General features: G+C 31.2%; 1 protein-coding gene across 2 annotated transcripts; it reads right to left on the reverse strand.

Moving 5' to 3' along the window:
* Positions 1-653: 653 nt before the first annotated feature.
* Positions 654-14,490, reverse strand: LOC139518925 (small ribosomal subunit protein bS16m-like). 2 transcript variants are annotated; one of them, XM_071310618.1, is made up of 4 exons: positions 14,382-14,490; positions 4,369-4,463; positions 1,782-2,037; positions 654-910 (listed from the first exon to the last, which is right to left on the reverse strand). In XM_071310618.1, the coding sequence occupies exons 3-4, from the start codon at positions 2,035-2,037 to the stop codon at positions 675-677; spliced, it is 492 nt and encodes a 163-aa protein (XP_071166719.1). In that variant the 5' UTR covers positions 4,369-4,463; positions 14,382-14,490; the 3' UTR covers positions 654-674. The 2 variants fall into 2 exon arrangements, with proteins under 2 accessions (XP_071166719.1, XP_071166718.1); XM_071310617.1 differs by having other exon boundaries at positions 14,360-14,475.
* Between the last annotated feature and the right edge of the window lie 959 nt (positions 14,491-15,449).

The raw sequence follows: 15,449 nt of genomic DNA on the forward strand, positions 1-15,449 counted from the left end.
ATTTACAATTGACCTGATTTTGTGTTTGCATAGGTTTGTTGGTTGTAACATCGTTCTTTTTGTGTATATAAATCTCTTGTCTTTTACTCCTTGTGCGAGAAAAGCCTTACTCCCTGAAGCAGATTTATTTCTTCAAATACTACAACATCCATTCATGTGTTTAAATAACCCTGATTCTTCGTAATTTACTGATTAAAATTCATCTACATGAATTTTCTCTTCATATAAATACATGTATAAGGAGATGTTGTATGATAACCAATGAGACTAGTATTCACCAAAGTTAAAATAAAGTTGATGTAAGCCATTATAGGCAGATGTTCAACCTTCAAAAATGAGGGGGAAAAAACATCATGTATGGTCGGCTATAAAAGGTCCAACATGAAAAATAATGAAACAATTCAAATGAGAAAACCAACAGCCTAATTTATAACAAAACAGTTTTAAAGTAAAACAAATATGGCTACATGTAAAATGAACCACCAACAACAACCACTGAATTTGAGTCTGAACTACAGGCTCATGACTTGGGACAGGCAAATAAAGAATGTGGCTGTGGCAGGGTTAAACATTTTTGTGAGTGCTCAACCCTCCCCCTTTTGCATTTTTTAATTTTACCAGAAATATAAGAATTTTTCATCTTCAACAATAAATTCATTTGGATAATTTTAATGCTAAGAAATTTCACTCTCTTTGTCATTTTCTGATTCTTCATTTTCTTTAGCTTTTTCAGCAGCTTCCTTTTTGCTAGCTTCTATTTTTTCTACTTTCTTTTTTTGTTCTTCATAATATTCAAAAACATCCATATTCCAGTGCCTGAGAACACCAGCACGTTTTTGATCCTTTCCTTGTTTAAGTCTTTCTGCTTCTATATATGTCATAGGATGTATTGGTAAAAGTCCACTTAAACCTTAAAAAAAAACATCAACCTTAAACTAAAGCAATGAATTACTCCATGGATATGAATAAAAAAGATGTACATGTGTAAGTAGGGTAAACATCACTGAGATAGAAACACAATTGTTTTAAAAGACATCTACAAGTCAACATACAGTCTTATCTTTTGGCTGACATTTGACTTGGCCGTTTAATTTTATGTACTGAAAATAATTTTTAATTTCTACCTTTGTAATTCTTAAATTTGTTTATTTGTTTACTATTAAACTATATTGTTTTGTGATTCCATATCATTAGCCAAATAATTTTTTTTCCTCTATATGTATATTTTGGAAATGAAAAAGGGAAAAAAACTGAAACATTTCTGTCACAAAAGAAATAATTTAGCATGTGATGACTGACCTATCGATAAATTTATTAAATGTGTAAAAAATCATCAATTTTTTTTTCTTTTGTGTTATAGTGACAAGTGTTTAAATTACAGTGTGGCTATAAATTTGTAAAATAATATTTGAATAGCAAATTTTTAATGTCTTAGAGTTGTCTCCCATTGTCAAGTAAGACTTTCTTTCAAATATATCATATGGACCTACATAGTGTAAATTTACATTTATGCAATTTATGAGCTAACATCTTAAAAACAAAATAATATATCAAATATGTTTCTTTCAGTGTTAAATGTAAGATATATTTATATTTATAAATGTACCTTGTAGTTTTTAAACAGATGTTATCAATACCTCTTGAATTGTATTAAAAGTGTCCTGTTTGGTCATTTCTATCTATAGTTAGTAGTGTCATAATTATTTCATGGGTGGTAAGGTAAACCTCTACAAAACCTACCAATGCTTATAACTAAAATTCAAATTAAAACCAACACTTACCAAACAGTTTTTCTACTGGTTTAGTCATCTTCGTCCCCTTGGCAAGATTATAAAAAAATCGATCTACATCTAAAGCTACATGTCTTTCTCCAAACTTATTTGGCATTGGATCATAACTTCCAAGTCTCTCAATACAGGGTCCATCTCTTGGTTTTCTGTTTCTACATACTACAATTTGGTAGAAAGGTCTGTTTGTACAACCATGCAGAGCTAGGCGTATTATATTGAATTTACTTCTATCTGCAATCCTTGGCATCTAAAAATTTATAAATGTAAATTAGTATACATGTTTGTACCATTCCAACTTTAGCATGGTGCTGCATATAAGCAAGTGAAATTAAGTATTGCTGATCAAATGGAACTCAGACAAATATCTATTGATGACAGCAAAAACTTATCATGTGACCTTCATTGTGTTGTCTTGTTCCCATACTCCATAAATTGCATAATTGCAGTAAAGACTTTAACAGGATCATGAGGTTATATTAGTTAATTTTTCAAACTTTGATGTTTAGAAATATGGGATGAATGTAAGCAATGCAATAATATTATTGAGTTCCTAAAGCTTCAAAGAAATAGTACCAATAAAAACATTTATTCATATCTCTTAAGGTGGTATGGGAGTCAAAAAAAAAAATGATAGAATTTGTTCATACTTTGCCAAAACGTGGTATCTATTGATGTTAGTTGAAAAATATAATAAAAATTATAGGTCACTGTGCATTTTTTTAAGCTACAGGTTGTGACAAAATGACACATTTTGTATGGATTATACAGGAAAAAACACCATTTGGTGATTAGAAACTAAACAAAATGATAGAATTGTAATATAAATTAGGAAAAGATAGCTTTCAGACAATGCTTTGAAAATATCAAAAGAAAAGATAGGGTCACCGTACTTTTTTTCCGGCTAAAATACAAAATAGGAAAATTTCATATAGATTCCTTCATAATATGCAGTTTTAGAGTTAAATGTACCTCCCCTTAAAATGCCAACTGAAAAACATTTAAAAACAACCACAAATAATCTACACTTGTAAACATATTAATAATTATAAGTTATATTCTTATAAATTGGTTCTTTTGGGTCCTACTAAAATGCGCCCAGGAGCGCCCGGGGAAAAGAAAAAGCGCCCGGAGAAGAAAATATAGCGCCCGGGGAACAGAAAAAGCGCCCGGGGAAAATATATAGATATTTTATTGGCATGAGACAAATTTGTTAAGATATGAAAATTGATTTTTTTTTTTTTTAGACAATTAATTTGCAAATTCAGATAATAGACATTTGTAATAAAGCACAAAAACAAGTATGAATATTTCAATTTTAACAATAATATATGAATACTTTTCGAAAGATTGATAACAATGGATCACAGTTTATGCAAAAGATTTATAAAATTTAAGTCTAAGCATTAAAACCCTGATAAGCATAGCCATTGAACATGTTGAAGCAGTTTTAGTTTTATAAAATGATATAATAAATCTATCTCAGCATCTGTATAAAAGAGTGTTCACCATGCAGTTACGAAAATATTAGACCTTAGGCACCGATTATTTTTAAATAACAAAATATACATTTTGATCGAGGACCATGTCTTTCATGATTCTTCTATATACTCTTATTTATATTTATTTACTTACTTATATACAATTTAGAAATCTAAAATGTAAAAGTGCAACAACACTTTAGATGTAGCATCGTACATATCCCCATTTATATTAAGGACAAAACAAGCAATGATTAGTTATTTTTTAAGGGGGAAAAAAATTGTTATAAAATATTATTATTTTCTTCTCCCGGGCGCTAATTTTCTTCTCCGGGCGCTAATTTTCCTTCTCCGGGCGCTTTTTCTTTTCCCGGGCGCTCCCGGGCGCTTTTTAGTAGGACCGGTTCTTTTAAATGAAAATTCACATTAAATATCTGCATTCCTGCATCAAGTTTTGCTAACTTGATAGAAAATCTGGACCTTAGGTTCTCTGTTTTTTACAATCCAATATGGCGGAAGACACCCATAACACCTTAAATCATGGTTTTCCAAGAGAAAGATTTTTCTGAGTTTGTAATTCCACTGTACAACTAATTTTATTTACTTAAATTGAAATAAAAATTGACTTAAATGTAACAATTAAAGTTCAGTAACTCTGGAACAACAAACAGAAAAAAAATCTAAAATCATGAGAACGCTTCTTTTCTTCAATTGCCAGAATACTGTAAAGTTTTGAGGAAAACAATTCAGAAATATTGGAGTCAGAGTGGGACTTGTGAAAAGTTGCCTCAAATCTAAGGGCCAGGTTTCATAAAACTCTGGAATGACAAATCGAAAAAGAAGCTTACCTCTGTCAATTAAAAATGTTGTGTTAAATTTATATGAAAAGCAAATTTGAGTCATCGTACAAAGTGTAAACCATATAATGCGTCCTGGTGGGCATATGAAACAGATACATGTATAGCATACAGAAAATAACCACAACCACTGATTTACAGGCTCCTGATAAAGGACAGGCACAGAAAGAAGGAGAGTGAGGTATGTTGAAGACTGCATTACATGTAGATACTAAGAAAAAATTAAATGAATGTTTACCATACCTTTGGAAAGAACAGGTGAAAACTATTACCAACTGTTTTTCAGCATCAGCACATTAAACTAGTGTGGATTTCAAATTTTACAGCATACTCTAAAACTGAATAGAAAATTATCATTATTATACATGTATATCCATTGTAAATAATGTATCTTTTTGAGTACATGTACTGTGCTGTTCCCTAAATTATTTGAATCAGACGAACTATAATGTTATCAAATTAATGTTTAATCTTACCAGTATGTAATCTTTAAAATTATGACTATGTGTAGTGTCATTTTCGTAAATAAATTTTATTATGATTACATCAAAATTCAAAAACTGTACTAGAAGAGTCCTTGAAGAAGAGTAAAATGTTCATTGGCTTTTGGTTTATTTTTCTGTTGTGCAGATACTGATTTTGTGTCATTGATAGATACTCCCATATCCTTTGTTTTTCTGTTGTGCAGATACTGATTTAATGTCATTGATGGATACTCCCATATCCTTTATTTTTCTGTTAGATGATTTTGTGTCATTGATGGATACTCCCATATCCTTTATTTTTCTGTTAGATGATTTTGTGTCATTGATAGATACTCCCATATCCTTTGTTTTTCTGTTGTGCAGATACTGATTTTGTGTCAATGATGGATACTTTGTTTTTCTACCAGATGGTGAACCATCCTCTTGGTAAAATGTAGTAGGCTTATTTGACACACCTGCTGCGATTATTTAATCTATACCTAAATACAATTTAAATTGTATTCACAAAAATGTCTCCAGTAGAACTTTATTAAGTCATGGCTACTAAGGCATAAAAAACAGCCATTCAAATGATACTAGACAACTAAGCACATATTTTAAATTCAAATTTGCTTTCAATGACGAAAGTTACTTATAAATATAAAAAATTTAAATAGCAGTAAACCTTAACAGAATTTAGACTGAGTAACCACAGTTTGAGAATAGAAACTGGGACAGACATGAACGCAAACTAAATATTATTTCAGGAAAATGAAATCTTTTCCTGATTTGAAAGGCTCTATCAACACTACCGGTATTCACTTAATTTAATGGAAAATCAGCTTCATTTTGTTTAAGAGTGCCCTCTAGGCTCTATATAGCTCATCACGATTAGAATTTTCACAAAATTTATTTCAAAAATTTCTAAATCTGAAAAACATAAATTTAGAAAATCTCTTTATCTGGATAATGACAAATGAAGATTTTGTTTTTAATACAGATTTTAGTCTATACATAAATAAAAATATTCAGATCAGACAGGAAAAAAAGAGACAAAAGCTAAGATAAATTAATAGAGTTATTCCTCTTGTACTGGCTCTCTCATATCATGTACACATTTTTTTTATAATCATGTTTCCATATTTTTTCTAAATCATATTTAATTATTAACAATCAGTATATATATATACCTATGTATGGTAGATTGCATGTGTTATTTGTGTGGATATTGTATGAACTTTATGGGCCCTTTTTTTTTTTTAGGAAGAAAGATATTTGATTTGATTGATTTGATAATCTTCTGAATAATAATAAATAAGGTTAAAGGGAAACTTCGCAAAAAAATCAAAAATTGATATTATGTTCATTCTGTATAAAAATGCTCAAATTCATAGATATTAAAGTTTTATTCCGCTAGATAAGCGATCACCATCGATTTTAAATTTAGAGTATCAATTCTCAGCGGTCAGCCATTTTGTGTTCTTTCCCGATTAATAAAAACGATATGTCTATAAACCACAAAGAAACAAAACTACAGTAACCGATGTAGTCGTAATTGCGTGTCGATATCTTGTCAATCGTACGGTTGTTTTATCCGACTAACTAACTTGATACGGAAAATATTCTTATTTTTTTCAAATTACCATGGTCTGTTGTTTTTAAACTGTTGATATTGGAATTAGGTGAAAAGTCAAAGTTGAAATCATAAATAAGTGTTCCGTGAAAATTGTTTCGAAAATCTAATTTGTTCATAATTCTTTAAAGTAATAAACTTTTTTCAAATATATTTTGATCTTCCCTCATCTGATCACCAGCATGGCTAAAGGTACATGTATTACTTCCAAAGGTATTGTGAGGGGTGTGAGGTGACACGTCCAGGTATTCAAGCGATTTCCTGTCGGGCTTGCAAGTTCATGCATCGTTTCACTTCTGCAGGTATTGATCAGTGTACACGGCTGATAACTTATAACTTATAACTTTCCATTTTGAACTATCAGATGTATAATATACAACTCTGTCTTACTTGTCATTACTAAACTCATACGCTTGTTTATAAATAACATTTCTGGTGTAAAGAAATATATTCATAAAAATATAAATAATATCCAAAAAATAAGATTTGATGAAATTAAAATCTATTTAAATATTTTTTCCAAGGGTGAATTTGGGAAAATGTAATAAATACTCATTGTCAATAGTGAAGGACAGATTGGAACAAACCAGAAATATTGATTTAAAAAAATGTACGCACTTGCCGACGATTCGTTTATACGACTGGATAGAAAGTTACGGAACTATAGCGCAATTTAAAATATATACATGTATACATTGAACATAAGAAAAAAACATATATTTTGAATAAATAGGTGTAAAAGTGTTGTAAAAAGACTACTCCACGTATGCCAACAGTATGTAATCATCGAATGTCGATATACTATTGTATACCAGAAGAAGAAGAGAACCAATTTGATTTAAATACAGGTCGGTGTATAACTTTTGCTTTGGTTCATTGAAGCTGTGGACCTAGTAAAATCACAGATTTATATTTCAATAAGATTGTTCTCGAACAAAGGAAGGAATTCGTCATCACAATTGTTATATATGCCACTGGACGAACACTAATTATCCCCAGGGGATGTGAATATTTTGCTGGGAAACTTTTGAGTATCAAAGTTTCAAATTAATTTCGGGATTTATTTTCTTTCTTGGTATTCAATAACAGAAAAAAGAATAAATTACTTGTCCGCTAAATAGGGGTATTCTTGTCAGATAAAAGACTTTTAGTTATATTTAAAAAATAGGGAAATATGACATTAAATTGGTTCTGTCTTTTTTTTTAAACATCGTTAAAACACTGAGATGTGTGTCTAAGGTGAACGCAACAAGAACCCTGTAATACTAGTACGAGAGTATAGCATGTAAACATTCCTTCTCAATAATATGGTTGTATTGGAAATCTTTTCATACAGATTGACAACTCATTGTCCGATATGCATGTAATATTTGCCACATGACGCCCATAGTTCTTTCTACCATCATCATCTTATTCTTTGATATTGCTGTAAACATCGATGGTTCACACCCAAACAAAATGGGAGTAATGGACCTTCAGAGCTTCTCCGTGTTATACACTTGTGAAATATATCTGAGACGAAATTTCTGTATTGAAATGAATTTACATCTCACAAACAGGATTTTCAAATAACGATTTTGAGTAATCACCTTACAAACCAATATAAACGTATGGCAAGATATAACCATGAAGGGATTTAGTTTTTGTCAGACGCAAGAACTCATCACTATATCATAAACATATACGTATATATATGCATACAGTTTCAAATATCAAGAACAAGCGGTCGATGTCGATAGTACGTTTTCTAACTGTTCAGAGTTAGACATGTCACTTGTTCATTCTTGGAAGGCTTCATATTCCCCGTCTAACGATGGGGACTCTTTCTGATTGTGTTGACTATAAATGCTTGTATGGTAATTCTGTCGTTTATCTGTACAAGCGGTTGCATTTCCTCTCCTTTCCCAACAAACAAACGAACGAAACGCTACTAGTCTGCTTTCTCTGGAGCTCATCCTCAATGGCTCTTATACGTCAATAAACTTACATGTATACTAATAATGATTGTTTCAAGAACAACGATGTATGGACGAACTATTCTAAATTCGTCAATATCAGTTATGCATGACTAAAATATAACTTTTATTACAACTACTGTATTACTTAATGACGGCTATCATGTTCAACATTGCACAAATATTATCATAGAATTTAAAAAAAAAACCTCAAAAATCCTCAAAAGAAATAATGCCTTAGCTTAGATAATTGGTATTCTTTTCACAAAAAGTTCGTGTAAATGATTGTCAAATGAATTTAATTATGTAAGAATAAAATGTTAAAAAGAAACTAAAAAAAATCATGCATGTTGTATGTTGTATTTTTTTGTCAATTAAAAACTTTAAAATTGCAATAGTTTTATTAGCATTTAAACACAGCCAGATTTGAATACAAGTTAAGAAATTCCGGTAAAGTCAATGATATCAAACAGATGTACAATGGTATATCAAATTGGGTAATATTGCATTTAGTTTTTATTAAAGATTAAAACTACTATTGTTTGCTTCATATTTGAATCTTTACGCCAATTGCCGCTAAGAAAGTAATCAAAAATTGTTTCCTTTTATTTTATACACTTTCGGAATTACGAATCTGAATTTTATTTTCAATTAATTTACACAATTTAATTATTGTATCTTTATTCTCATTGTGTATTAAATCTTAGTGTATTAACATCGTGACAGCATACTCTTCCTAATCCTTTCTGTTTATCCTTTCCAAATAACAACATTTATACCTGTGTACGCTTGAACTCACACCTGCGGCTAAATAGCTACAAGGTAAACGAATTGACCTCAAGCCGAGAAATATACAGTGACCTTTACAAAATAATATACACACTCTGCTCACACATTAGTTGCATTGAAATGATTATCAAAACAATAACGGTAAACAGAACTGAAATATTTTCAGTTCAATATCAGTAAAAATGTTCAATAAATATTTTATGAAAAAAATCTCAACAATAATTAATTAAATTTATTCAAAAACATTTACTAGAGATAATTTTATAGGAGTTTAATTCAATCAATACAAAACGGTATATGCATATTCATTTTCGTTCATTCTTATATTGCGGTTAATAACTACGACCATTCGTCAGCTGTGCGCTTTTAATTACGTATATTGTCGATAAGCTATAAGAGTTAAACAGATTTTATTTTTTCCCAGAATTCAATAAATCGGGCTAATACGTCACGACCCACTCGAGAATTTAACCAAAAAAGTTGAAAATACTTGATTTTCTCCGTTATTAGAAGGAATATAAATTTAAAACTTTGCAAATGTGTTTTTTATGTTAAGATGAACATAATTAGATGATAAGTAAAAAATCGCGGAATTTCCCTTTAACTTGAGTGGGATTGCTGTCAAGCTTTAACAAGTTCAAGTTCATAAGGATTGTGTGTATTCAGATTACATTTTGTGGTGTAAACACAGACATTCTTTGTCAAATGATAATTCATATGAATCTTAAACACAACCAATAGCTAGTGTTGTAAACAATGAAAACAACACTTCAAAAAAAATTCTTTTGTCAGACTTTTTTAAAAGACCTAAAATATAGAAAATGGCCTCTTGAGCGCTCTCATCGGTACAATTCTTGCCAGATTTTTACAAAACTTATACTATAGGTTAATATCAGCAATATGTCGGACAAGTCAAGTTCTTAAATGGTGAACGATTAAAAATTTTTTTAAAGAGTTACATGTATGTCCCTTGAAAATATTAAATTTATAGAAAATGGTCTCGATAGCACTTTCATGGGAACAATTCTTGTCAGATATTTATTAAACTAAACTTACACTATGGGTTAAATCATTAATATTTTGGACAAGTACATGTACATGTACATATATTGGTGGATGGTCGACATTTTTAAAGAGTTATGCCAAGAGTTACAGCTAATCGTCCCAACCTGACGGCCTGAGGGGTGCATAATTGGAGCAGGTCCTGAAAATAGGGCTTTTGTGCAAGATCAATGGCAGGTGTTTTGATAGCCTGGGTCCTGCAACTTAAATATCTGTCAGTCCTGAATAATTTTATTAAGAAAATCCTTTATTATCTTATCAAATTATCCTGTAGACATTTCTGTTCACGTCTCGATCGCTTAATTTAGGGAACCAGTTCTTATTCTGGATTTCTTTTCATATTTTCTTCAGTCCAAATATTTAGTACATCACCATTGTTTCCAGTAGCATGGCTGAATGGCCAATAAAATTTACAGAGGGGTCTAAACCCGGTAAAAAAAGTAACTGATCTTGTTTTAATTGAATTCATATGAATGTTAGTAATATGAGGACGAACGGTAAAAAAATCGATAAAAAAAAACTTCCCGAAATTTTCATTTTACTAATGAACTCAAAATCGTTAACTTTTTTGTTTTCACACTGTTTTAAATTCCTGCATTTGTGCAGAAATCTACTTCCTTTTACGGTCTCTTTGCCAGGAGACTTTGAGTAAAATATATATTTATCAGTTTAGTAAAACATAAGAAGGAACACAATACTAATTTCATTTTTAATAGTTTTTTTATATGAAAAAACATTACCTGATGTAAGCATTTCTTTGTTTACATTGAATATGACGTCATAACATAAATAACGCAGGGTTGGAAATTTGCAGGGGCCCACTGGACTTCAATCCCTGTAACGTCACAACTAAAATCCCTAACAACAGAACCAAAATCAGAAACGTTACGGTATTTCCGTGTCTTTTTAAACCATTTTGAATTAAAACAAATGATTCATACAGCCTTCATCCCCTTTCATGTAATGCCTGCCTCATATTATCCTAAAACATTTAGGCAAGACTGACAATATCCACTTAAGCACGGTTATGGGTTTTACTGTTGAAGGCCATATGGAGACCTATTATTGCTAATTTCTGTGTCATTTGGTCTCATTGCAGAGTTGTTTCATTGCCAATCTTCTTCTTTCGTAATTCCCTCCTGTTTAGGAGCACTGGGATGAGACTGATAAATGTTAACAATATCTGTACATTAAAACACACAATAAATCTTTTGTAAAATATGAATGAACAACATCCTCCACCATAATAACCAGTGTATGTACAACAAGTCGTGAATTTATATATAAGCATTAATATAGGGACTTTAAAAGTAACCAGTCTGCACATAAACTTTTTCAACTACTAGTCCGAAGACCAATATCCTGACATTTTTCTTATTGATCCAAACAAAATTTTGCAAAAACTTACGAGTCCGAGTGAAATTTTACTAGTCTGGGGCATCGGACTAGTGGCTAACCGTGCAGACTGAGTAACGTAATGTTAAAATGGCAAGCGACATAAATAAATTACATGTTCGTAAGACTTGAGAATCATAATTTTAAGTAAGTGCTTTTTTAATGCAATATTAAATCATAAGCATGACTAATATGGGGACAAAGTCCCCTTTTACAGTAGAAAATTCAATAAAAAAAAAAAAAAAAAAAATCGGGAAAATTTCCCGAATTTTTCATTGTACTAATAAACTCAAAATCATTCTATTTTTTTTTTGTCGCGTTTTTGAATTTCCTGATCTGCGCAAAAATCTACTTCTGTTTCCGTTCTTGTTTACATGAGACTTTGAATACAATGTATATTTATCAATCTAAGAAAGGAACTAAATACTAATTCATTTAAAAAAAAATGTTTGTTATTAAAAAAACGTTACCTGATGACAGCGTTTCTTTGTTTACATTGAATATGACGTCATAACTTAAATAACGTCACAACTAAAATCCCTAACAACAGAACCAAAATCGGAAACGTTACGGTATTTCCGTTTCTCTTTTAAACATTGTTGATTAAAAAAATAAAATAATCATAGACTTCGTCCCCATTCACAGGTAATGCCTGCCCATAGCCAGAAATTAGTAGTGGTTTTGCTAATTAATATTCATAATATGTAAATGAGAATTGAACCACGTGATAGTAGTTTGAACTGGACTGGCTTGATATCATTAAAATCTTTAAAACACGGATATTATAAGTTGACCGTCACAGAGTCCTTATTTACAATCACTTTGATATTTCCGTAAAGTTGTCAGGCGGTCAAAATCAAAACAATGATCGCGAATTTAGTGAATTTTTCGTGCTTTCGTGAGTTTATGCTTCTTGAAATAGTGACATTTTAACTTTATGTGGGAACCTAAAGTTCAACGACTACACAAACCAGGTTTGGACTTGCTTATTCTTTGGAAATTCAAGTTTCAAATTTCACCCCGGCAACCTGTTTTTGTTATGACCTTGTAAGCCAATTTTCAACACGAAGTTTGCAAATTTTGACGTTTCAGCCATTTTAGCCTGTATTTTACACTGCAATGTTAAGAGCCTCTCGCTTCGATATTTAAAATAGCTCAGGAACCTGTATTTTTGCAACAACAGTCATTATGTTTTGTTCAAATGGTGTATATTGTTGTGTATATTCATTTTCTGCCCCGGCAACCTGTCTATCACCAGGGATCTCCATGGCCTGATTAACGATGGCGCCCCGCCATCGTTCAAATGGGTAGCGCCATCGTTAAATGACTTGCGCCATCGTTAAATTGTCTTGCGCCATTGTTAAATTGTCTTCCGCCATCGTTCAAAACTTCATCGTTTTTTGCAGCCCGACGCCATTTTTTTATCAATTATAATCAAATGCATGTAATTGCATAACCCTTAGGCTTTTTATTTTATAATCCAATACAGTTCTAACGTGCGAGGGATATCCGGATTAAGATCGCTAATCACTCGTACCTGAGCTTGTACAGGTAGATCAACAAACCAGACAGGAGAATACTATCTGAGGATAGACGATCCATTTGTCGAATTAATCAACTAAGTTTCAGCAAATGATTATGATAATTTAGATTAAATAAATAAATTAATAATCCAGTTACAAAGAAAACAGTTTAACAAGTCGCACGTGCTTTATTTTGACTTACGCAATCAGCATCCCCCTTTTTTAAGAAGTGCAAAATAAGACGCAAAACAGTAAATATTATTTCATTGCAAATAACTGGAGTACTGCTGTAACGATAATTTAGAATTACTTTAAAAGTTAAAAAGTAAAAACTTAAATATTTCCTGTAAAGAAATATCGTATCGTAATTCCGAATTCATTTCGTATATTACAATCAAATTGATACATCCGCGTTTCCGGTTTCTATTCAGACTCGAAAGATGCATGATGCACAGCATCAATTTGCCAGATAAAGTCATTAAAAACGTTTTCATTTGTCAATGTTTGCTTTACAAATCTCTTTAACCTTTCACATAACCCGTACGAATCGTTTTGTTGTTGTTGCAAATCAGCCAATACCGGTAATGGGTTCTGAATTTGACAACTGTCCATGAAAAATAAGCTCCACATCATATGATTTTTAACCCCCATATAAACAATTACCAAAAATACAAGAAAACTACATGGGGACCTTCATGACAGCTTTTGGTCATTCTCGACTAAGGGGGGACCATGAAGACTTGGCATTTGAATGGTTAAAAACGACAATAAATAAAAATATTGATACTTCTAATTCTATAAGGGCTATTCCAGAAAAAAATGTATGGGGGGTTGGAAGGCACATTGTATTAATAATACATGGGTGATGGGTATCAGAGCAACTTTTCACACTATAATGCACTATAATTCTCAATTACAATTGTCTGGGTGGCAGGTGCTGACAAAAACTGCCTTCCAACCCCCCCATACATTTTTTTCTGGAATAGCCCTAATGAAAATTCAAATAAATATAATTTAAATAAGCAATTATTTAGCATGTTCACCATTCCTTGTATAGAGGGATAAAATACTTCCGATCGCGCTACACTGTACAGCGTAGACACGGTTTGTAATGGTGAAAGATCCTCCATCGTTCAATTTTCATCCATGGAGATCCCTGTATCACTTAAATTAAAATTAAAACAGACATTTTTTCAAAATTCCCTATCATTTTAATGTACTTTCCGTATTCTTTAGTATAATATTCAAATAAGCAAAGTGGCGTTGATTTCTGGATATGCTCATATTACCACATCTTCTTATCTAATATTCTATTTCATGTCGTGATGAAAAAGAGGAAAATATAGAATCTTCGATTATCAGAAAACAATTTATCTTTATGCAATGTGTATCATAATATGTGCTTTTATTTACCAATGTCTTGTTTAGAACTTACGAATGACCTCTCGTGCTTTTTTCAATATTATTTTTCTTCAGTGTAAATTTACATCTTGTTTTTACATTTTCAAGATAACTTTTTTCAAACACTTACGCGACAAAGAAATCAGGTATAAAGTTTAAACAAGTCCGGTTGTAGAGCAGATAAAATCCGGAAAAAAAGAAAATGGGGGGAAAAAACACATTTTAAACACTTTTTTTTTAAAAGGAATGCTACCAAGTCAAGAATATAACAGTTGTTTTCCAATCGTTAGATTTTGCCATTTTAATAGTCCTAATTTTACCCAATTAAAAAATCTGGAAAAATTTATTTGGATGATGAATAATGAAGATCATGAAATTTTATTTAATTTGTTGTCTCAAGTTATAGCCAAACATGAACATGGTGATACTGATTAAGGAGTAGTGAAACTTCACTTGCACCTGCTACTGCTATTTGTTTTATGTTGTCACGGATATTTTATATGATTATATATATTCTATGAGTATTATCTCATCCTCTTCATGTGAATTATAATTTTAATTTTATCTTCATTGTACATGTTTATGTGTTAAGAATGAGAATGTTACTGTATTGTGTATTGCTGTCATTATGTCCCGTCAGGGGCCCTTAATTGGAAAATAAAGAACTTTGAACTTTAAAGGACTTCCCGTTTTAAATTTTCCTTGGAGTTCGGTATTTTTGTTATTTTTCTTTTTACGGAACCGTTTTACAAGCGGATTTGTATCATATGTATATAATCATAATCATAATAACAAAAATAAAAATAAGAAAAATGCTCCAAAAGCAGCTTTTAAATATGTGATTAAAAGTAAAAAGTAATCAAACTGAGCTCGAACAACCACCATCATGTGCCGCCGCATCACGGAGTCGTGGACTTTAAAGGTTTTCTTTCAATATAGTTTTTACCAGAGACATATGATACAACTAATATAAGGAAGACGCTACCTCTAATGTCTACTAACCAAGCCAATAATTGACTATGTCCCCACATACAATTTTTGTGTAAAATTAGAAAAAAATAAGTCCACATAGTGGATGGAATAGCTAGGGTCCATGATTGTT

This window comes from Mytilus edulis, chromosome 4 (assembly GCF_963676685.1).
Source record: "Mytilus edulis chromosome 4, xbMytEdul2.2, whole genome shotgun sequence".
Lineage (NCBI taxonomy): Eukaryota > Metazoa > Mollusca > Bivalvia > Mytilida > Mytilidae > Mytilus > Mytilus edulis.